At 31.5% G+C, this 24,821-nt stretch overlaps 2 protein-coding genes and 1 pseudogene across 2 annotated transcripts; 1 reads left to right on the top strand and 2 right to left on the bottom strand.

Annotated features, from left to right (window-relative positions):
• Positions 1-14,573, bottom strand: part of LOC110687697 — a 48,257-nt pseudogene extending 33,684 nt beyond the window's left edge.
• LOC110687935 lies at positions 5,143-6,186 on the top strand. Its single transcript, XM_021864582.1, has 2 exons — positions 5,143-5,597; positions 5,872-6,186. Exons 1-2 carry the CDS (start codon positions 5,576-5,578, stop codon positions 6,150-6,152), a joined length of 303 nt encoding a protein of 100 aa, XP_021720274.1. The 5' UTR covers positions 5,143-5,575; the 3' UTR covers positions 6,153-6,186.
• On the bottom strand, positions 14,536-24,756 carry LOC110687932 (beta-amyrin synthase-like). The gene is made up of 18 exons (XM_021864579.1): positions 24,228-24,756; positions 21,440-21,625; positions 21,231-21,320; positions 20,925-21,122; positions 20,734-20,818; positions 20,440-20,606; positions 20,148-20,339; positions 19,932-20,045; positions 19,696-19,818; positions 19,422-19,544; positions 19,201-19,299; positions 17,460-17,516; positions 17,299-17,345; positions 16,023-16,166; positions 15,734-15,911; positions 15,418-15,495; positions 14,979-15,062; positions 14,536-14,849 (listed from the first exon to the last, which is right to left on the bottom strand). The coding sequence occupies exons 1-18, from the start codon at positions 24,426-24,428 to the stop codon at positions 14,724-14,726; spliced, it is 2,292 nt and encodes a 763-aa protein (XP_021720271.1). The 5' UTR covers positions 24,429-24,756; the 3' UTR covers positions 14,536-14,723.
• Between the last annotated feature and the right edge of the window lie 65 nt (positions 24,757-24,821).

The following is a 24,821-nucleotide window of genomic DNA, read 5'->3' as shown; positions in this document are numbered from 1 at the left end:
ATTTTAGATATAATTTGTACTTTGGTAACCCTTATCAATTTTTATTTTTTTTTGAACTGAATTTATTCAAACTAATTATTAAATATAAAATAAGTGAAAATAAGGTAAACAGTTGTGACATGTATGGTACAATAGTACAGTACTAAGAATCGTGGCAATGAAATTATTTCATTATTGTAGTTACTCATGGGAGTTTGGGAGAATTGTGACATAGCTTGGTAGGAAATTTGCCTTTGGAGAGTTTTTGTTTATTATTTTTTTTACAATCGACTGTGTTGGTATGTATGTGTATAACCCTGCCTTGAAGTTTTTTTTTTTTTTTTTTTGAAAATTTGCTTGTACTAAACTATAGTCTTGAAGATCATAATATGAAAATTATGTACCGAAAAAAAAATGACAAGTTTACCTGTAAAGAAAGCAAAAAATTGACGGAGTCAAAAATACACTCAATGTCCATCTTTTCTCCAACAAGTTCAGGGGGCATCGTTGATAAGATTAAGTAGCACTTAATAGTGAATAAAAAAAATGTAGAGTTAATAATGTAATACATATATGAAAATTAAACCACCCCTTCATTCTTTCAAAAAAAAAAAAAAAAAACCCTTCAAAATTTTAATATACTTGATGCACATAGGGTAATTTTTTGTTCATTTGATAAATCTTTACTTACTCCCTCCATGTTTTAATAAGTATTGGACTTTGACCGACACATAGTTTAATACAATTTAATTGACTTAAATAAAATAAGAGACAAGTGAGGTAATTAGAGTATTCAAAAATTGTTAAAGAAAGATAGTGGGGTTAATAGTTTATTGAAAAATAATGAATGTGAGAGGAAAGAAATAATAAAAAAAAAGTAGTGGGTTTGGGTGGAGAGTGGAGACCATGAAAGATGAAAGATATGATACTCCCCCAATTTTTTTTTATTTATTTTTTTTTTATTTATTTTTTTTAGGCTAGAGTTGAGATTTTCCACTATTCATATATCATCATTGACTTAATTTTTTTTATCAATATATATTATATAAATATGATCGTATAATATGTTGTTGGATTTGTCATAATGTCTACTTTTATAAATTAATTTTTTTAAGGCCAAATTAGAAAATAACACCTGCAAAAAGACCCGATTTTGGTTATAACACCTTAACATTTCGAAATTTTATTATAACACCTACAAAAATCCCAAAATTTTGGTTTCACCACCCACTAACGGATTTTTGGATGGAAACCGTTAGTGGGACCCACTAGGGACACGTGTCAGTTGTTTATTGGCTTAAAAATAAAAATTAATAAAAATTAAAATTAAAAAAAAAAAACACCTAAACTCTAACCCAGCCACCAGCCCCACCACCGCCGACCGTCACTACACCGCCGGAGACCCCCCACTGTCGTTGGATTCCATTCCTTCTCCGGCGAAACCACCGGCCGTCACCCCCACCAACATCAGCCCCCCCGTAAATCCCCTTCCCCCTTCCTTCTCCCCGAAAAATCACCCCAACCCACCACAACCCTCCACGAAAACCACTTAGCCCCTTCGCCTCTTTCAGACCCACAACCAAACCACCGTCAACAACCGCTACAAGCACCAATCGAAATTTCGCAAGTGGTTCTCCATCAATTTCAGGCGTCAAACGGGAAGTTGTCTTAGCCAAATTCCGGTGGTGTTGCTTCGCAAAAACCGGCTGAAATCGCTGCGAAATTCAGCAGATTCGCAGGTGGTTCTCCGTCAATTCGCAGGTGGTTGTTCGGAAGATTTCGTGGCTCAAGAAACGGGCTGAAATCCTGCAGAATCCGGTGAGTTTCGTCGGTGAAGTTCCGGCGATTTCACTGCTCAGGAAACCGTCAATTGCAAGCGTTAATCCGGAAGGTTTTTCGCTGCTCAACTTCAGGGCTGGGCTGGGCCTGGTATCGCCGGATTATGCGAGGGCAGGTGATGCCGGCGGCTGGGTAGGTGGTGCCAATGGTGGGGCTGGCTGGGTTAGGGGGTTAGGGTTTTTTTTTTTTTTTTTCTTTTTTTTAAGCCAATACACAGCTGACACGTGTCCCTAGTGGGTCCCACTAACGGTTTCCATCCAAAAATCCGTTAGTGGGTGGTGAAACCAAAATTTTGGGATTTTTGTAGGTGTTATAATAAAATTTCGAAATGTTAAGGTGTTATAACCAAAATCGGGTCTTTTTACAGGTGTTATTTTCTAATTTGGCCTTTTTTTAATAATTTTTACTAATCTCTCATTAAAAATATTGATGGTCAAAGTTGTGTCTCGGCAAATGTGCAAATTTGACTCTAGCTTAAAAAAAAAAGGGAGTATTAAAATGTAATTTTTTACCAAAAAAGGAAGTATAACACTTATTAAAACACGGCCACATTTAGTAAGTGTAACACTTGTTAAAACACAGAAAGAGTATATAAATTTGAAATTGGACTAAAATATTAAATGAGCGAAAAAATACTCTTAAATATACTTTTTTCCTATGCACCTGTTAAATGCAAGAATTGAAAATTACCTAACCCCTTGGTCTAGATTATTTCGAAATATTTTATTTGATTATTTCATCCTCACACAAATAAACAAATAATGGTAATTCTACATGTAGCTCTTACGGCTAAGAATAAGTATTTAATATATTTTCTAATTTGTTATTAATAATTTAAGAATGCATGACAAGATCATGAGCAAATTAGTGTACTTAATGTTATATTTTCATTTGTTTCCCCCCTCCCATTTTTAGCACCTTATATGTATAGTAGCATTAAGAGCTTTGTATAACATTTTCCATAAATAAATAGTCTACCCACTAGTACATAATTGAGTTTATGTAACACATTTTTGGTAACACTTTTTGAAATGCAAAATTATAGATTTATAAGTAACACTTTGGTAACACTTTTATATAAGATAACACTTAAAGTAACACTTTTAAGGTAGGTAACACTACAAAGTAACACTTTTAAAATAAGTAACATTTAATGGTAACACTAATTTATTTATTTAGTTATTTATTCAATTTCTCCACGGTTTTCTTAGAATTAACCTGGTTTTCATCACTCTTAAAAAAAAAAACAAAAAAGACTTTCCCGCTTTTTTCATTCACTCTTCTTCTTATTTCTCCTATGTCAAGATGATGGTTCGAACTTTGAAGGCAGATAATCAAGGGAATCTACAACTTAACAATGGTGGTCGAACTACCTTTCCTCTCCCTTTTTTCTCTCTCTTATCGAACACTTCAATTTCTAAGGTTCTTCATTTTGAACGCTGATTCTATCCCCAGTTTGTCTCCTTGACAGTTTAGGGTTCCTTGCAGTTTGGAAAGTTTGCTCTGATCTACCGACGCACCGCTGAAACGCTGCACCATGGAATCGCCGCAACTATAAACGTCGCGCCACCACTGCACTCCAGGTAGGCTTTCGAATTTTTCTTCTCCTGCAATAATTTGGATCGAATTAATCTTTTTAATAGTTGTTCTTGTTAATCGATTTATTTAATTAAATTGTACTCATTAGTAATAATTTAATTATATAACGCGCCTTCTTCTTCTCCATTTTCTGCTGAACATTTTTGCTGAATATCTTCTCCATTTTTGCTCAGCCCTCTCCAGCCTTCTCTCTCCTAAAAATATTTTAAGCTCAAGAGTTTTTGTTCTGCACTCCATTGAAGAAGCTAGAACGAAACCCTAATTAGTAGAACCGAGTTTTGTTCTCTATTTCTGGGTTTCCTCACAAAGAACCCAGTTTTGCGTTTTGTTCTAATCTACGTTTTCCTCACAAAGAACCCCAATTCTCCTCCATTTCCGAGTTTTTGTTCAATTTTTGGTTTTCCTTACAAAGAACCCAATTTGTGGCGACATTGGAATTTCCAACAGATTTGGGGATTGTTCAATTCGTTCAGGTAATTTTATAATGTTTAGAGGTATTTCTAATTACGGTTCTAAATAGGGGTTTTCATGAAATTTTACATAAAATTAGTTAGGTTTTCATGAATTCAGTGTTCATCAGTTTGATTTATTGCCGTGATTCCATTTCTACTGCTCGCACCGGCCACCTCTGTGATGCATGCAAATGGCGTCGTCTCTTTCTCTTCTCCTCTCATTGAAGTCTTATTCTAAATCCTCCATTGAATCCTTTCCTCTTCTTCTGTCATTTCTGAATTCATCGAGTATCAATTTCACAACCTAGGTAAATCTACTTTATTCTTTTTTTTCTTTAAAATCATCGACTGTCAATTTCACAATCTAGGGATTGCTTTTGATTGAATTTTTATCATTTCCATTTTTGGGTTAGTATCATGACTATCAATTTCGTGAATTTGCTGCAATAAAAAAAACGATCATTAAAGCAAAAAAAAAAGTCATTTTTGGGTTAATTTTTTTTCGTAAATTTGCTGCTTCTGGCTTGTTCTAGTTTTTAATTATTTTAAGTGAAACTAAATTTGTTTATTTTGTTTGGAGTTAATATCAATTTGCTTGGCTTCTGATTTTTATCAATTTACTATAGCTTCGTATGGTGAATATTTCGACTTGAGTCGTGAAAATTCTCTCTGATTCATTCCATGTTGAATCTATTTTTATTATCATTGCAGGCTTTGCAAGATAAAAATTGAAGGGACAATTTGCTGTTAAAGAAGAGTTGTATAAACGCTCTGCAAATACAACAGCAAATGTTGAAAAGGTCACCTTTCGAATCCTTTTATGTACTGTAACTCTTCCCCACTTATATTATTATTAGGATTTTAGTTATGTTTTATAAATGTTCTTTCTTTTTATGGTTTCTAAACACATTATGCAGAACTAAATTCCACTGTAAAGATTGTTATAGCCTTGTAGACCTTGATAAATAGTGATAAGAACATGTAATATACAAGTAGGGGCATTTGGGTATTGATATGTATTGTAAGTATACAATCCTGAGCACATCCCTGAAACTATCTGTTGCTGAAATCAAAAAGATTTTCACGAAATTTAAAAGTACTTGAAGAATGCTTTCATGACAGAGATGAAAAAGATAGACAAGCATTGTAAATTTATTTTGGCCCCGTATTTTGAAAGGTACGTCCTAGCTAGCTTTGTCATTATTAATTATCGTATTTACTAATTTCACAAAGAAATTTACGTTAACAAGATATATACTTAATTGTAGGGACCACTGGGTTTTGTATGAAATTGATCCACATATGAGCCTTGTGTACGAGTTTGACCCTGCTATTCAACCGGAGAAGAAACCTCAAAATTCAGAATTGTCCAAAATAATGAGCTTGTTAATTGGAAAATTCTAGAATGATTTGTTTTAACAACATTAATTAAGTACTTTATTATTCTCATTTTGTTTTAATTTTTTTTGTAGGCCGTACAATATATATAGGTCACATCTTAAAGGCATTGCGTTTAAAAAGAGTAAACCGGAATTGTTGCACTTAAGAATGGAGGTACATATGTGTTTGCCCATTTCCTAGCAATTTTTCGTATAATATATCTAATGTTATATTTCCATGTATTAGTGTGCACAACAGCCAAGAGATACTGATTCCGGATACTATGTGATGAGATACATGTATGAAATCATTTCTACATACCGTGAATGCAAAGGAAATTTGAAAGAGGTCAGTTAATTTACCCCTTTTAATGAATATATGTTGACAGTATGGTGCAAACAATCTCATATGTTTTTGTCTCTGTTGTGCTGTTATCTTTCTCGATTGTTTCTTGCTTTACTTTGTTGATTGTCTTGCATCTTGGTGGAATGTGGCTGTTGCTTGAAGTGCTTGAACCTTTGTTGATCTAAATTTTAGAATGATCAGGAAAGGGTTGTTATAAGTTGTAATATGGTCTATTATTCCAACTTATAAGCTGTAATATTAAGTTGTTTCCTTATAGCTGGCTTCTTTAGCAAGTATATGTCCTTAGGTTTTGATGCTTCTGCTGCTCTTGCCTGTTGTTGCTGTTCCGCTTATGTGCTCCTGCTGTTCTGCATATGTGCTGCTACTGTTGCCTGCTGCTACTGTTCTGCTTATGTGATGATGCTGCTGCTGTTCTGTTTCCGAGCTGCTGTTGTTCTGTTTCCGAGCTGCTGCTGTTCCGTTTCCGAGCTGTTGTTGTTCCGTTTCCAAGCTGCTGCTGTTTTGTATATTGTAATTTTTTATTGTATGAAATTGTAATATTACAAGCATTTATTAATAAAAATATCTAAGTATATATATATATAATGATTTATCAATTTTACTTTTATTAGGCATAAAAGGCACCGATTCAAGGGAAAATCGGTGCCCTTAATTTATGTTAAGGGCACTGGTTTGAACCGGTGCCCTAAGTCAGGCTTTGAACTAGTGCCGATTACACTTTTTCTACTAGTGAATAATTAAACGTTACCATTTAATTAACAAGGTGCTACATTAGTTTGCAAAAAGTGATACATAATATCGAATATGGTGATACTATATGTCAAATGATGATTGAAAAATGTTACTTAATAATCAACGAGGTGTTACATTAGTTCGTAAAAGTGATACACAATGTCGGATAAAGTGTTACTATATGATTGAAAAATGATACTAAAGATAAGTAAGTGTTACCTAAGAACTAAAAAGTAACACTTTAAAAGTGATACCTATAATATAAAAAGTGTTACATAAGAGAGTTTATAGTAACACTTTAAAAAATGTTACTATACTTTACACAAAGTGTTACATGAGACCTTAGGTAACATGGGCAGATGTATCACCCACTAAAGTGTTACCTATTGTCTATAATAACACTTTTATCACTTTATGTAACACTTTGTGGGTGTTACTTAAGGTTGTACCTTAAGGCTGTCAGCAGTGCAATCAGAAACTTGCCAACCTTGATCTCGATCAGAGAAAGCCCAAGCTCCTTTCGAGATGTGTCGATACATACTCCTGAAGTCTCCCGATGGATTGTCCTTTATCTACATTTTAACCAACGTTTTAGCTATATAGTACTTTTTTTTTACTGACCATATCAATATTAGTATATTACTATTACGGCACAATATTCACACTAGTATTTGGTCATATATTGTGAGTATATATAATTTTCATGTAAGATAAATATATATAGTCATGTAAAATCTTGTTGAATTTTTTCTATTTAAAGATGTGTACCACTTGTGACTCTTTGATGTAAGTGAGCTTTCTTTAAAGCAGGTCCAATTTCATCAAGACCTAGATTTGAAGCTAATAATGCTTGAATAGATAATCCACAATCCCATTGTTGGCTCCCAATACCCTATTTTTTTTCAATAAAAAATATGTTGTTATGATTATATCTTGAATAGAATTAATAATTTTGTGATAAAATATATGTCGCATGGATTTAACCTAAAGAGAAATTTTACATGCACTTTTAATCCATCCTCCGTTATCCAAATATAATCAAGAATTCTAGCAAGATGCTTCTTAAAATAATCTCCGTCGGGATCTTTCACCCAACATGCCATCATACATAACACCTGTAAACAAAAACGTATTACAATCAACATCGGTTAACCATAAAATGTGTGTAATCGCAATTATGTGATTGTATTTGTCAACTAGCTCAATTGGTTAATAAGATCTATAAGAGGTAATACCAAATAAGATCTATAAGAGGTAAGATATCTTTAACTAATTTACATAAAATTTACTATAGGATTTGCTTGAGAATATAATTGATGTTTACAATCATTAATAGTGCAGAAAACTACAAAGATACAAAGCTTACATACGAGTAAGATCTAGCCTATATTTAAATAGGTACTTTTTTGATTAAATATAATTATGAGTAATAATTAACAAGATTTGTACCCAAAAAACCGAGTACATGCACTAATGTCAGAAAAATATAATCAAAATGTTCAATAAATATTTTAAGGAATATATATCCCTTTAAAGTTCACAGTTTACACATATCTTTTGCGTTAAACATAAATAGTTTAAAACTTTCACAACTAATTTATGAGAAAAAACATCAAATTGTATTAAACTTAAATATTCATATAATCTTATTATTATACTATTAATCTTAGATATTTTATTAGTAAATATGTGGAGAATATTTTCATTTTGACAATCACAAAGTTTTCATAAACAATTCCTTACAAATATTAATGCTCACAATTTTATAATTTATGTACCACTGCAGTATAGAACTATATAGATTATGATTCTTATGACATATGATTAATAATAATAAGAATATATGACATGTTTATAAGATGAATTATGACTAACATTTATCTTTGATTCATATGAAAATTATCGATCAATATCAATATCTAAATATTCATGCATTAGATGTTATCGGTATATTTAATTGTATGACTATATGTGTAATAGTTCATGCTTAATTAGGGAAAAAGATACTGAGGGTAGAATAAAAAAATTTGTGATTTGAGGACAATAAATTGGTTAGTGTGACATAAAACATATACTATTATTAATTAGAAATTATACCTACTTGAGCAACTAGCTGTATGAAAAACACAAATTAGATTTTATACTCACTAGATCACTATTTGCGGTTACGGTGAAATGTTTGAGTATACTACACTTATACAAAATGTTATCTTTATATCTCTATTGAAACTATAAGTTTTTTTTTTTTTTTTTTAATTTCAAAATTGAAAATTTATTTATAAATGATTTGTAAACCATGCATGGCACGGGCACTATATTAGTATGCATAAAAATTTGAGTACAAAATAGACAAATATATTATAGACCTTATACAACAATAAAAGGTTTATAATAAATTTTGTCAATTTGTACTCAATTTTGTATGTCAAACCATGATAGAAAAAATACATTTCCTTGAATTTTATTAATAAAGTGCTAAATAAATTAAATTATCTTGATTGTTACATCAGTTAATTTTAAAATTTTGAATGATTCAATGTTGTTTACAAGTAAAAAGTACAAATTATATGGTCAAATAAATATCTTAGAAGAAACATCATTGTTTGACCGTCTAGCCAAAACGCGTACAAAATGTTAAATGCTTTTATAGTAGTTACTAATATATAACTACAAAAGTAGAAACTTGGGGCACGCAGCTGACTTATATATAAACCGTGCATCCACACATGATACTATACGTCTATACTCATATGTTTGTTTTCGTCCATTTATAATAAGATTTAAGAAATTTTGATTTTAACACAAAGCTGAAAATGGTTTTTGACACTAGGAAAAAAATTTATTTTTACGCCACAAAAAATTTATATGATGATACCTGTCCAGTATAAAGTAGACTCAACAAAGCCCATCCGGTCTGAACCAAATTGGACTTCCCATCAATTGGCACAAATTCCTATGATTTACCAATTTATAATAGTTAATTAAAGACTTTTTTTTTGATGGACAATTAAAGACTTAAATAAAGAATGAAAAAACTTTTAAAAAATTACTGAAAATTTCAAACTTTGCTACCAAGTGCAGACTATTAATAGCATCTCAAATGGTTATTAGTAAAGGCTTGTTTGCAATCATCAATACTATAAACTCCCTTCGATTTATTTTAAATGTATCAGTTTGAATTTTATACTATTTACATGTCATGTTTGACTTAATTTTTTTGCTATTATAAAACAAATAAATTTTATTATATAATATATCATTAGATTCATCACAATGTCTACTTTCATAATATAATTTTGTTATAATTTTTACTAATAGACAATTAAAGATATTAATGGTCAAAGTTACGTCTTGACAAATGTATCGGTCAAATGGATGCATTTAAAAAAAATAGAGGGAGTAATAAAATAAACATTAGAATTATCCCAAAAGTACAGTATACGTGTCGCGTCCACATTAAAAAATTTCCTGTCAAAAACTTTTTTTTTTCTTTTTTCTTCCCTTAAGAAATATTAAGATAATTTATCTTTAAAAAAATTCTAAATCCTAAACAACCCCCAAAAATAGAACAATAACAACTACTTTATAATTTTTTTTTCCTTACATTATAAATAAATAAGAAAAGTGATATAGCTGATTATAAAATATTAAAAACGACGAACAATGTAGAGTCATAGTAAATTAGTAATATTTTACCCTTCTATTTTCTGAATCAATTTAACTAAAATTTATTTTTCCAAATAGAAAATTACCAAACTAAAAAACTTTATTTTTAAATTAAGATTAGAAAATTTTCTATATAGATACTCTATATTAACGTGTCTCATTATAATAATTTGATAACACAAATAGAATTTTAAATGTATACAAAACCTATAAACAAATACAAACTTAGAGTAATTTATATATACTTCTTCTGTTCCACAAATATTGCAACAAGGATGAAATTACGCATCTCAGTGCACATTTTATATGCTAAATATCTATAATTATATAAGAGTAAAAATTATAAAAAGTTGATATTATGAAAGTATTTGACTAGACGAATCTAACAAGACCCCATATGACTATATTTTACTTTACGAATAAATCATAATATGTGATCAAACAAGCGTGATGAATAGCGTAAAAGTTCAGTTGTTGCAATATTACTAGAACGGAGGAAGTATAAAAAAAAATTTAGCAAATATCTGAGCGTTGCTCGGGCAAAGAACTAGTATAAATTAAATGTCTGGCTTCAAGTTTTTTGTTGTAGGACAAAAAATGAGCAACTTGTAAGCTACTGTAGCCCTGATTGAAAAAAAAATAACCAAACTCCACTCATATTGTAACATGTGTATAATTGATTTAATTTTTTTATACATTATTTTTTGTAAATTACAAGATGTTATAGCTCATCATTGGGATACTTTACACTTAAAAGTATATATAAAAAATTGATTTGCAATGTAAGTTGTAAGACATTGTAGCTTATCATTGAAGATGTTAACTCTTTAAAAGTAGGGGCGCGATTCCAGAAAATAAGATAAGGGTTTAGAACGGTAGAGCTAGCATGAGACAAAATCCAATTCGAATAATGGCCCTAGCCAATTACCAACCTAATTAAGCATAAAGGCTGCGACACCTTGTGACATACGATGCTAGCACACTGCACACTAAAGCCTTATCTATCTTCCTTGGGCTGTTCCGTGTGGTTTAAGAAAAAAATGTGAGGTCCACACATATGTGCAATGGACATATATAGTCCATCCAATTAATAACATGCTAATAAATATAGTATATAAATCTCACATTGACACTTGACAGTGATCTTTTACTAACAAAATGCGGCAATTAATAATTACTTCGCATTAATTATTGATTGATAGTGAACTTTTACTAACATGCGACAATTAATTTCAGATGTGGAAGTTTGATAAAATCTTTAAAGCAAGTCAACTTGTGACACTAACTATTCACCTTTTTGGGACACGAAACATAACTCTCACCACATCCACCTTCTTCCTTTTGTGCTTTAAGCAAAAATACGACACCCTTCCTAATAGCTAACACAATTATTGAACGTCTTTCCACCGGCTGCTAGCCCTCCAAGAGCAAACCATGTCCCATATATGAAGCATATCCCCCAATTTCCATACCCACAAAACATTTTGTGTCATTGATCATTTAATATTCATCTACAACTAAGAGCGCGTACATGGCATGCACAAACTACTATGTAATACATAAATGGTAGTATATGATAGAATTATGAGAAAGCGTATGTTAGGAAGCTTAATTATATTGATGAATATACACGAGTATATATAGTACAAGATTAGAACATTGAACATACCAAAATATGACTAGATACAATACATGACTAGGTACGTTAGCTAATTATAAGGGATATACTTAGACTATCAAAATTAAGGAGTAAATCAAGGGATTTACATATTCTAAACAATAACTAATAATGATAATGATGATATAATCATCTTTATCCTTTATACGCCCCCGCAAGACGGACGTTCGGAACAAGAGATCGATCTTAGATATAACATCTCAAATCTTGTTCAATGTAGGAATTGAAGTGGTGGTAAGAAAGGTTGCATTGCATTGTGATTCTCCAATAAGGTTTGGAGGGAGTGGAGCATTAGAAGGGAATTTTTTATTTTTTATTTTATTTATTTTAAGGAGATAAAGAGAAAGAAAGATTATTTTTTTTTTTTTTGGGTGGAGGAATTGCGTGAAGAAGTAAAAAGATAGTATATATAGAGAGAGAGAGAATAAGAAGTTGTTTGTGAATGGGTGTTTTTCACGGTTTTTAAACACATGAACCATTGATTGTAAAAATTAAAAAAATAAAAATAAAGAAATTTGCTACCGTATGCTTGCAACAAATGGGAGAAAAAAAAATATAGAGGTTCCTTCACCACCATTGAAGGCGAGATAGAATAATTATAATGGTGGTGCTGGTGCTGGTGGTTTAGAATGGAATGTTATGTTTCTCCATAATGGTTTTGGAGAGAGAATTTCATATATGGTATCACATGATAGGTAAACTACGGGATACCGAAAAAGGATTGTTTCTCTGTGTAAGGGGTTTGGAGGAAAAAAAATATTATAAATGGCATCTCTAGGTATATGAAATACGGGGTGCCAAAAGAGTTGAACGAAAAGTGTGATTTTGGTTTGAAGCTTTCCAAGAAGGAAGTTTGATATGGTCACCATCATTTGTCGGCGTTGGCAAAGGGTTTTGATAGTGTAACCATGGTAGTAGTGCAAGCAAGAAAATATGGATCAAAAGCTCTTGATACCATGATAGAGTTATGAGAAAGAGTATGTTAGAAAGCTTAATTATATTGATGAATATACAAGATTAAAACATTGAACATACCAAACTATGACTAGATACATTATATGACTAAGTACGTTAGCTAATTATAAGGGATATACTTAGACTATCAAAATTAAGGAGTAAAAAAAAATTGATAATTAGCATCTCTTGGTATATGAAATACGGGGTGCTAAAAATTGAGCGGAAGTTTGAGGTTTGAATCTTTCCGAGAAGGAAGTTTGATATGGTCACCATCATTTGTCGGCGTCGGCAAAGGATTTTAATGGTGTAGCCATGGAATAAGAGGACGTAGTAACGAAAGCAGGAAAAAATAAATGGATCAATAGGTCATGATACCATGATATAGAGTTGTGAGAAATAGAATGTTGGAAAGTTTAATTATATATTGAAGAGTATACGAGACTATTTATAGTATGTAAGTAAAACATATATGACTAGATACATTAGATTATATGTCTAGGTACATTAAACAATAATTAGGGAAATCTTTGACAATCAACCTAAATAAGTAAATCAAGGGATTTACATATTCTAAACAATAACTAATAATGATAATGATGATATAATCATCTTTATCCTTTAAGTATATACGTATATATGTTACATTAGAAGTCGTAACATACCATCCACCACTAGGATATTGGGTTCTCTCAATGTACTGGACTGCATTTACGATGAAATTGTCGATCTCTTTCTTCCTATGTCCTGGGTATAACTGTTTGAACATAACTAAAGCTTGAACTGCAGAAGCTGTAAATTTTACGTACCTATTATAAGAGTTCAATTTTGTTAATTGTTTACTCTTTGCAAAAAAATAATTAATAACATAATAAATGTCAGGCGGTGCACACGTATGTGCAATGGAGTACAATATAAAACCCACATTAACTATGAGCTTTAGCTAACAATGCGGCAAGTAATTCTAGACGTAAATACAAAGTGCTAGTACTTTATTTTGATAAAATCTTCGATGCAAGATGACTTGTGACAGATTCTCATATTGAAGTAAGATGATGAATGATATATACTTTCTTCGTTTTTTTTTTTTTTTTTTTTTTTTTAATAGCAAAAATATTTCATCAATTTAAAGTCATACGACATCTACAATAGAGAATCGATGTTAACAAATACATAAGATATTGAACCAAATAAAATTTTCCTTTATATGAACTACGATCATACATCTCCCGCTTATATCGCTGGAAAATACAGCCTTGATGGAGAGACAATCTAATGATCCTTTTAATTACTTGATCCGTTTTAACTTTATTTTACACAATTTAATATCTCTTCTTTGATTGTCTTTATTAAATTATATGTACTAGAAAAAATATATTCATAGAAATCTTGTTAAAACCGTTTTAATAAATACTATCATAATATATAATTTTTATAATATTTTATTTTATGAAGATTAAAGTTATTAATGGTTAAAGCTCTACATTGACATGCATGATAATTCAGGTCAAGTAAAAAAAAAAAAAAGATACTACTCACTCCATTTTTTTATTTTATTTTAAATAATACTCTGTACATCATTGAGTCTTCACAGTTTTCGAGGCATAACTTTAACCATCAATATATTAAATTAGATATTAGTAAAAATTATAAAAGAAAAAAAAAGTATATTATAAAATAGATATTGTAACAAATCCAACTATATATTACATGATTATGTTTATAAATTATATAGTAGTAAAAAAATTATGTCAAAGATAGTATATAAATAGTGCAAAATACTACACATTGTAACAAATCCAACTATATATTACATGATTATGTGTATTTGTTAGTTTTTGCTCCGGATCCCAAAAATCTACGAGACAACACTGCCACACTGGTACCATATACGAAGTATGCTCTAGTATTTCATGTGCACGTATCATTAATAAGACTAGTCTTCAATTTATTTATTTCATTAAGTACAGCTTTACATAATTACAACTCTAATATTTCATTTAAGTATTAGATAAAAACTTATTTTGGGACAAAATTATAGTAACAATTCTAGGTTGCTAGGAAATAATTAAAGTCGATTAGGAGGAGTTGATAGAAGGTAATGGAACACGCTTTCTGTACTCTGCAAGTGCCCACATTGGGTAAATACTTCTATACATTGGATAATGTAACATGCAATTCTTCATGAACACTCCTGTTATTTCCTGTTTTTAAAATCATAAGAGTAAATATAAGTAACAATGTTACATTACTACTAATATGTTTATCAGTTATTACGTAACTTTATCATCGAAACTAAATTAACGGGTTTCATAAGAGATTAGTAAAGTTACCTGCTGAGGAAAATCGCCATTTTCGAGTTGTGAATTGATCAAAAGCTTTGCTGCACGATGTAGAGGAGTTGGATCCCTCTCCTCCTGATGTAATTTAGGAAATATTTGTATAAATTAAAGTAATTTTATTTTAACAAACAACTAAAATCGAAAGTTAACAACTATAAAAATGGCAAATTAATGACTCTATATCAGTGACAGAAGCAGATTTTTTACATTTGGGTCAAAAAAAGCATGATAAGATTGTTATATACATTTGGGTGCAGAGTGCATCGATGATTATTTTGTTCTCATTTTGATAATTTTTTTTTCATTTAATCATCAAATAAAGAGCAAAAAATAACCTTGAATTAGTTGGATGCATAGTGCATTACAAAAATTTCATAGTGCATAAAAAATTTCACTAGGCTTGATGTACTAGTAAAGTTATGAAAAATACCTGTCCAGCATAAAGTAGACCCATTAAAGCCCATCCAGTTTGAACCAAATTAGATTTTCCTTCTATTGGGACAAATTCCTGTGGTTTACCAATCACAAATTATCAGTTATATATTAAATAGACAAAAAGAAAAACTTAATAGAAACGGAAGAAGTATTAAATTATTTTATCAATGCAAGTACATCGTATTACTCAAAGGGTTTAACATGATAGGGCCAGCATTTTGATAGTGTGGAACCCTATATGTCTTCTAAGTAGTAAATTTTAAATAATCAATGCGACAATCAATTCTAGACGTGACTACAAAGATAATTACCTTTTTGGGACACGAAATATAACTTTCACCCCATCCACCATCCTCTTTTTGCGTAGTAAGTAGAAAATCGACACCCTTCCTAACAGCAGCACAATTATTGTACGTTTTCCCACCAGCAGCTAGCCCTCCAAGAGCAAACCATGTCCCATATATGAAGCAAATTCCCCAATTTCCATACCTACAAAACAATTGTGATATAAATCAGATTAAATTTATCAATAAAAACGCGTACACAACTTGTACAAACGGCATAGATATGTTATTTTAGAACATAGAAATTATAACATACCATCCTCCACTAGGAAACTGGGTCTTCTCAAGGTACCGGACTGCATTTACGACGAAATTATCGATCTCTTTCTTCCTGTGGCCTGGGTATAACTTCTTGAACATAACTAGAGCTTGAATTGCTGAAGCTGTACATTCTACGTACCTATTATATGAGTTCTTTTTGTTAGTTGTCTACTCATTAAATTAAATACTAGATTAGTGTCCATGTGATGTCCGGTAATAATAATTTTTTTTCCCATAATTAATTTGTGATATAATATAAGCATCAGGCAACTCATGTGGAATAAACAAATGCAATGCATATAAGAAAGATTAATAATATGGCAAAAATTATTAAAACTGCAATTGAGAAGAAAAAAAAAATTACTTTTGATTAGTTGTGCTGAAAATATTTTAAAATAATGTACATTATATTATATTAATGGTGCATGTTATTTCCAATAAAACTATACAATGTAGATGTCGTATGACTTTTTATAAATGAATTAATTTAGTCCCAAAATAAAAAATAAAAAAAAAACTATACAATGTACTTCCAAAAAATAAGCTAAGTAAATAATTTTTTTTACAAAAAAAAACTTAAAGCTGACATCATATAATTTATTAGTGAGAATTTTTTTTAATGATAGCTTGACATATGTCTAAAATGATCGATGTAAGCATGACTTGTTTTAGTAATAGTTAATAGATTTTTTGAAGGGAAAAAAATGTTATAAGTTGGCAAAATTATTACAGAAATATTTAACAGAAAACTCACTCAATTATTATTATTTCATAAGATTTCAAAGCAACACCATGAATAAAAATGTTTTTTTTTTTAATTTTTTTTATTGAACCCCACTATTGTACAAATATATAATAGTAATTTAAATGTTAATATTGTATTGTTGGCCCCATTATTTTATACTCTCCATCATATTTCAACCTTCTAAATTATTATATATAGCTTATTCTCCCTTAATTAAAAGGTCTCAAAATCTTGTGTAACTATTTTAAGTAAATAAAATACGAAATAAAAAGGAATACAATTATTATAAAGATAATATATAAGATTAGAAATAATGTATTATTATATTTGTATTATCCAAATATTCCAAAAATATAAGATTTTCGCTAAAAAGGGAGATCAGAGTTTTGGAGGGAAAAAACAGCACCAAAAATTGAAATGTCATTCCTGATGTCTGTTTTAATATTATGTTATTGATTAAAAACCATAATAATAATTCAGAAATTGTTAACACCAAGTAAAATGTTATATTACGAATAATACTCACTCATATTCAATGACAATGCCTTCAAAAAATTCTGTCGGGTTCAGAACCTGGAGATCGTACAAATATACTTATATTAAGGTCATATATATTAATTAACAATTGATTACTGTAACATTGTTAATACGTAAATTAGTACGTTGTAGTAAAATTGAATGGCTCACCTCCAACCATTCTTGAGCCCCTGCAGGTTCCCAAGCAGCAACCCCGCCATTTTTACTCTGAAAATAAATAGTTGATATTGTATTATTATTATTTATTTATTTTAATTTGGCTAGGAAAATTGAAATATGGCATAATAATAGATATCACTTCAACTAAAGATAGATTGACGAGGTGGTGTAACATATTTAGTTTTTGGCAGTGCAGGGGCGGAGCCAATTAAGGGACATGTGGGGACACTTGTCCCCCCATTTTCAAAAAAAAAAAAAAAAAAAAAAATATTAAAAAAAAAAAAAAAAAAAAAAAACTGAAAGAAACACGCTGAGACAGAAAGAAGAAGAAAAGAAATTGCAAAATTAAACCCCAACTTTCTCAATTCTCAATTTCTCTCTCTTCGAAGTTCGAAAGTTGGAGACTTGGAGTTCTCAGTCAGTCAGGCTTGTCAGCGGCACTTCGTCCGTTTGTCGGTTCGTTCGCGTCTTCTCCCATCCAGTGGCGGTGTCGGGTGTCTTGCTGTCTTCAGTCTTCCGCCCTTAATTGTCTCCGCCCCTGCTCCCGTCGCCGGTTTTGTTCACCCAAATCACCAGTTCGCGATTTGGAGTTCGACAGACGACAGTTCGTGTCGCCGGTGTGCGGTGTCGGTGTCGGGTGTCTTGCTGTCTTCGGTCTTCCGGTCTTTGCTAAACCCAATTCACCCAAATCAATGGAGGTATGTAAATCTGAATTTCAACTTATTACTTGTTTAATTGATGAAATTGTTGTATATATCAACTTATTACTTGTTAATCTTGTTTAATTTCGATTGAGAATTATTGTGGATTTGACGATTTGTCGTTTGTGGGTATTGAAGACGAATTTCAACTTATTACTTGTTTAATTGATGAAAGTGTTGTATATATCAACTTATTACTTGTTTAATTTCGATTGAGAATTATTGTGGATTTGTCATTTGTTGATTTGTGGGTATTGAAGTTTTGAACTTATTGAAAATTGAAATGTTTAGTCTTTGAATTATTGGTATTGAAAATTTGTTTTATAGTTTATTATTTTTTTCCCCTGTTTTTGTGAATTTAAATTATTGAAATGTATAGTTGAATTAGAAATTTAGAAATTAGAATCTTAGGTTTTGTTATTATGTAATGATGTGGTTGTGGAAATTGATATATAATTTTCAATTGAATTAGGTAATGTCAAAAGATTCACCAAATTCAAACAAATCCAAGACAACTAAACAACCCGATCTTCGACAATTCTTGTTTAAAGGTAGAATGCCTTCCGCTGTAGGCTATAAACCTACCCTTAGTACCGAAATGGGTACGTTACAGGAAAGAATTACTTCTACAAAAGAAGGTTCCATAACTTCGATTCAAGCAGTTTATGTACCTGCGGACGATTTGACCGAAACTCAATGAAAATGAGTCTAATAACTCACCTTCATTAAGCTCCCCTCAAAGTCAAGAAAATGGTATCGAAATGGCTGGTTCAAGTAATAGTAATGTACCATTAGAGGAAGATTCAGTGTACGATTTTGTCCCCCCAAGTTGAAAATCCTGGCTCCGCCACTGTGGCAGTGAATGGCGAAAATTTAGGAAAATATCTACTACGACAGCTAAGTTCTACTCTGCAATTACTCGAACTCTATATCAATATCAATCAATTTAATTTATCTCCGTTACATGTACACTTATAGATATTATGGAGTACTTCATTAAACATAGAGTTACAATAGCAATATATTCTTACCTGTAGAGAAAGCAAGAGATTGACGGAATCATATAATCGCTCAGGGTCCATCTTTTCTCCAACAATTTCCGGGGGCATTGTTGATAACATTAGACAACACTATATGACACAAAAGAAACCAAAGTTAATTGTATATATAATCAAACATAATAATGCATTATATTTCTCTTTAACAAATATACAATCTCTACTTGTACATTGTTCTTGTTTAAAGGCCTTACCTTTAGGCCTTCGGCGGTACAATCAGAGACTTGCCAACCGTGATCTTGGTCAGAGAAAGTCCATGATCCCTTCGAGATATGGCGGTGCATAGCTTTGAAGTCTCCCGACGGATTGTCCTTAACCTTATATACGCAATTATATAGCATTAGTTATACAACCTAACATTCTCTTTATTAGTGTTTATGAACAACATTTTATAACATTAGTCCTTAAAGTATTAATTTATGCACCATATACACATGAAACATTCACTTGTTAAGAAAAAATGAATACCTGTGACTCTTTAATAAAGAAGTGGCCTTTCTTAAGAGCAGGTCCGATTTCGTCGAGGCTAAGATTTGAAGCTAGCAATGCTTGGACGGAAAACCCACAATCCCATTCTTGACTTCCAAAACTCTGCAAATTTTTTTTATCACATATATTTAGGTTAGTAATGATCAATTTTCATAATTTTGGAGAATTTTGCAAGTACTTGTTTATTAATAAAACTTTCATTGATGATAAAATACCTGCATTTTTAATCCATCTTCGGCAATCCAAATGTAATCCTGGACTCTAGCAAGGTGTTTCTTGTAATGATCCCCTTTAGGATCTTCAACCCAACATGCTAACATACATAAAACCTACAAAATTCAAAGCAATTAGTAAATGTTTTATATCTTAAAGTACTAAATTAGTGTAATAATCCCATGCTACTTGTACATTATAAGCTTATTGATCGATACCTTCTCAACACATCCGATGGTTATGTAACGACTGTTCTCATCTTCGTAATGAATGTGTTCCATTGTAACCTCTAGTGCTTTCTTTCGAATCAACTTGTTGAAAGGCCAACGAGTAAGGAGTGGCTCCGTAAAGATGTAAAGAGCGTCCCACATTAAATCTTGAATCAATGGATGAGGGTAGTAGAGATCCTCCTGTTTGGTAATCATAATAATTATTCTAATTAGTGTACGTTTTAACAAAAATATCTATGAGTTAATCGAAATTATAAAGGCACAAGCTATATGAGCTTACCGGTGCACACAAATGGCGCATTTTCTTCCAACTAATTTGCTCAAATGGTTCGTTGTAGAGTTCTTCTCTAAGTTGTTTAATGAGAGGTGTAATTGGACCTATGAATCTCTTCCCATATAAATATGACATTGGCATATATACCATTCGACAATAACACCACATTTTTGCTGCATGATAACCAACATCAAATTTTAGTACCAAAATTTTCGAGAAATTAGCTTCTTTATATATATTTACTAGCATTAAACATAACACTTGTACAATATATCTACTAGGAAGTACGAAATTTTATACCAGGATACATAGGGAGAAAAGACGGAAGGATCCAGAACTCAGGCGGCATTGGATTACTTCCAGACCAATCAAACAAGCCGAGTATCTAAAATGATAGATATATATTAGTTTGTTACAATCACATTGGTTAATTACAAGTATTTAAAAATGTTCAAGTTATAACTTATGTGAAATTATGTTAAATGACTTACAGATAGCCAAGTTTTTCCCCAAGAAGGCATATGAGTAACGCTACCATGGTCAAGGATCCATTTACGAGCCCTAGGACAAGCGTTGTCATCGCCCTCATCAGGTCCGGTTCCAAGCATTCGCAAACAAATGTAGTTGAGTGCAGTGCAAAACATGGTACTGTGTCCTTCAATGTGCAATCCCCAACCTCCATCTTCATTCTATTATAATAAATTATTATATGATTAGTCCAATTTTTTCTTAGGAAAGTAAATTTATTTCCATGGTCAAACCTATTCAATTCAACATTGTAAAGAATATGAGTTAACCTGATGATAATAGATACTACGAAGAATCTCTCTGCGATGCTCTGGCCCGAAAACAGAATTCAGATCCCCTGTAATGTATAAGCAGAAAACCTGCATGACATTACATGTTTATGTAAATGTTATTAGTCTTATAACATTATAACTCTTGAAAACTTGGTTATAAAATGATGCAATTACATAAATGAGATGTGTATTGTTAAGGGACTAACCAAGGGAGGGAGGAAAAATTGAGGGCCAGCAATTTCAGCAGGCCAATGGCCTTGGTCAGACTGCAGGGCTGTGAATACATTCACTGCTCTTTTTAGTGTTGTCGTAGCAGTTTCGTATGTGATCTCCTCCCCTTCTTCCACCTTCACTTGAGGTATTGTTTGCTTGAAGTTTTTCTCCCTTAGGAACTATGGTTCAAATGATCAATCGCATAATTAGTGGTTATTAAAATAATTAATGTTCTAGCATAAATGCATAATGTTACATCGCTTTATTAAACTAAAAAATTTTGCATCTAATTTTTCTTTTTATCACTGTTGGACAAAATTATAACATGATTTTCTCACATTATACAAATTATTAAAGTTTAAAAATTAAAGGAGCATATATTCTCATCTCACACCACAAAAAGAATAAGATAGAAGAAAAAGAAATATCATACAAGGTCTTATGTTTCAACAACTTTTGTGTGCGGCTGGCCACACCGTGTGGCCAGCTGACACACACCAAGTAACCCTAACCGACGAGTAACCCCTGAGTAACCTATGATCGATCGAGTAACCCTTGATCGAGTAACCCCTGCCCGAGTGAGTAACTAACCCCTTACTGAGTGAGTAACCCCTGACCGACCGATGAATCCCTAACCGACCGATGAACCCCTGACCGACCAAATAACCCCTGACTGACTTAGTAACCCCTAACCGATCGAGTGAGTAACACCTATAGCACTAACAAAGTAACCTCTATAATGATTGGCCACACGATGTGACCTACCACATATAAAAGTTTGTGCTTATGCTTTCATGATAATCCTTTGTACATTTGTGTAACTATTGAAGTAAAACGAGATTTTGTTTTAGTGACAAATAAACGAGGTTTATGCATCTTCACGCGTTCAAATTGCTCGTCCTTCGTTATTACTCCCTCCGTCCCTTATTTTTTGCCCCATTATAAAAATATGGGTCAAATTTTTAAAACTTTGACCATGAATTCTCGTTAATCTATATGTGATAATATATTAATGTGGGATCTTGTTAGAATCGTCTCATTGTATAGTTTTTTTAATATAAAATTTTAATAATTTTACGCGTATAGAAATGGAGATACATACGTTTGAAGATGCATCTTAGAGACCGTGAAAAGTCAAATAGGACAAAAAATAAGGGACAAAGGAAGTAATGTCATTGTGACTTATCATTTGTATAGTAGTTGAGGACTAGATGTGCAATTGTTTTCAATTGAACGTAAATGTATATTATTATAATTATATTTGCGTACTTTTCTAGGTAGTAATTAAATATTTATATTTTGGATTTTCACTCTGATAATATTTTTCGATTTTATAATCTAGTAAAAAAAAAGAGCACATGTTGTTTAAACAAGTAATTGTACATACTACTTAGAAAAATATACGCATAAAACCATTCTCTTTTTAAAGTTTTCTTATTTGACATGTTCGAATTCGAATTTTCGTTAGTAGACTATAAAGTATAATCTATATAGTAGAGTGTATAGATTTAGATAGTCGTAAAAGACCGAATGTGCCCAACCTACCCACGAGGTGCGCGAGGGACATGTTATTAACCCCAATTTGTGAAATCCAACTACTAGTCTACCACATAATTTCTAATTTTTCAATAAAAATAATTTAATATTGATTTATGATTCCAACATGTACAATTAATTAATGGATAAAGTTATTAAAGTATCTTCCCATATCGAGTAATCTTGGTGCCCGTTGACTAAAATATAATTGGATGCTTTCAAATTTTGTGTTACTTAGCGTAAAATTATTAGATACGAAGTATATTATATCACTGTTTGGGAATTGTTGTTGCAACTTTTTAATTGAGTGTAATAAACTAAAATAAACTTGTGTTCAATTCAATCGGATTGATTTTTGCAGGGTCGATTAGCTGAGCTTTGTCATTCCCAAACATTATTAATAACAAAGTAACGTACGCCATAATAACAGAAAGTACCACTATTGGAATATTTGATTTGTTTAGACGGGTTGAAATTATGAAATTTTGATAGTGTGATTTTATTAAAATAATCCTCATCTCGCGTTTGGCATGTAATTGGAATAAGGGCTCGTACGACATTTTATGTTAGTGTGAAAAATCACCTTATTATATATTGCTCGCTCCCAAACTCTTATAAGTACTCTTTAGTAAATAATTTCTTACAACTAAACAAACACCACGATTAACATCTATAATAAAGCCTGCTAAACATACAATAGAGAAGTTCAATACTTTCGTTTATGAAGGAAACAGTCAATACCAACCACTTTACGTCTATTATAAAGCCTAGTGGTAAGGTTTGCATCTCACAATGAGGTTGTGGGATCAAACCCCACTAGAGGCATTTTGGGGTGAAGATTACCCTACCCCCCCTCCCCCTTCCCACTTCTAAAATGTCTAGCCCGTTAACCTAGGCCGGAAGTACCTGTGAGAGATTCCGGGCCGATAATTAAGGCCCTTCTCCTTACCCAAAAAAAAAAAAAAAAAAAAAAAACATTTTACGTCTACTTAAGTATCTCATGATTTTGCAAATGCTATGTAATAGTAAGGAGAAGTTTCTCATCACTTCAAAATTTCACAAACTTAATTAACCTTAAATCAACTTTTGAGTTAATTCAAAAAATTAAAAATAAAAATATCAACTTCCGAGCTTGATTTTAGCTGTAAGTTAAACTTACTACATGCCTTTTTAGTATTACTTGAACTATTAAACAAAGTAAATAATAAAGGTGAATATGATCTATAATAAAGGCAGGAAACAAACCTGAAGACGCCATATGAGATCACCACAAGGTTTAACTTTAAATCGATTGTTGTAGAAGTTACGACGTGCTTCCTCTACCTCCTCCCTCTCCTCAGGGGTGCCATAGTTTGGATCAAACTCCCAAGTTTGTCGCCCAACAAAGTTATTAGTGCTGTATAAATAAGGGTCGTTTGCACCTTCTCCAACTTTTAACCTCCACATTTTATAATCCCAACTTAGCACGTAGAGAAAATTTCCTGAGCAAAATTTATAAATGTGCAAATTCTCAAATTACGGGTCACAATTTCTGTGACCAAACTAATTGACAGTATAGCTGATTGATCAGCTCAAATTACTATGTATTGTAGCTGGCAAGTTTTTTGTTTTGTTGTGCTCAATTAGATATGGTAAGAGTAAAGTTGAATGACTTTTATATGAAAACTTTGATGTATAAATATGTGTGTGAAATATACAAGAAATTATGCATGCATAATTGCATATATTATATAATATGCTTGGTTGGTCCAATAGCTAAGTGGGAAAAGAGAAAATAATTTAATGAAATATTTATGTAGGAAGGACGAAAGTAGCGATATGATGAGGTTTATAATTTAT

The sequence above is a fragment of the Chenopodium quinoa genome, unplaced genomic scaffold, assembly GCF_001683475.1.
Source record: "Chenopodium quinoa cultivar QQ74 unplaced genomic scaffold, ASM168347v1, whole genome shotgun sequence".
Taxonomy (NCBI): Eukaryota; Viridiplantae; Streptophyta; class Magnoliopsida; order Caryophyllales; family Amaranthaceae; genus Chenopodium; species Chenopodium quinoa.
This window is presented reverse-complemented; position numbering and strand designations above follow the sequence as displayed.

Excerpts from the sequence above, each read along its gene's own strand:
- LOC110687935 (XM_021864582.1), top strand. The coding sequence starts at position 5,576 with ATGCAAAGGAAATTTGAAAGAG. Across the intron at positions 5,598-5,871 it reads GCAAAGGAAATTTGAAAGAG|CTGGCTTCTTTAGCAAGTAT; the intron begins GTCAGTTAATTT and ends GTTTCCTTATAG.
- LOC110687932 (XM_021864579.1), bottom strand. The coding sequence starts at position 24,428 with ATGTGGAGGTTAAAAGTTGGAGAAGGTGCAAACGACCCTTATTTATAC. Across the intron at positions 19,819-19,931 it reads AAGATGGATTAAAAATGCAG|AGTTTTGGAAGTCAAGAATG; the intron begins GTATTTTATCAT and ends AAAAATTTGCAG. Across the intron at positions 15,063-15,417 it reads GTCTACTTTATGCTGGACAG|GAGGAGAGGGATCCAACTCC; the intron begins GTATTTTTCATA and ends AAATTACATCAG.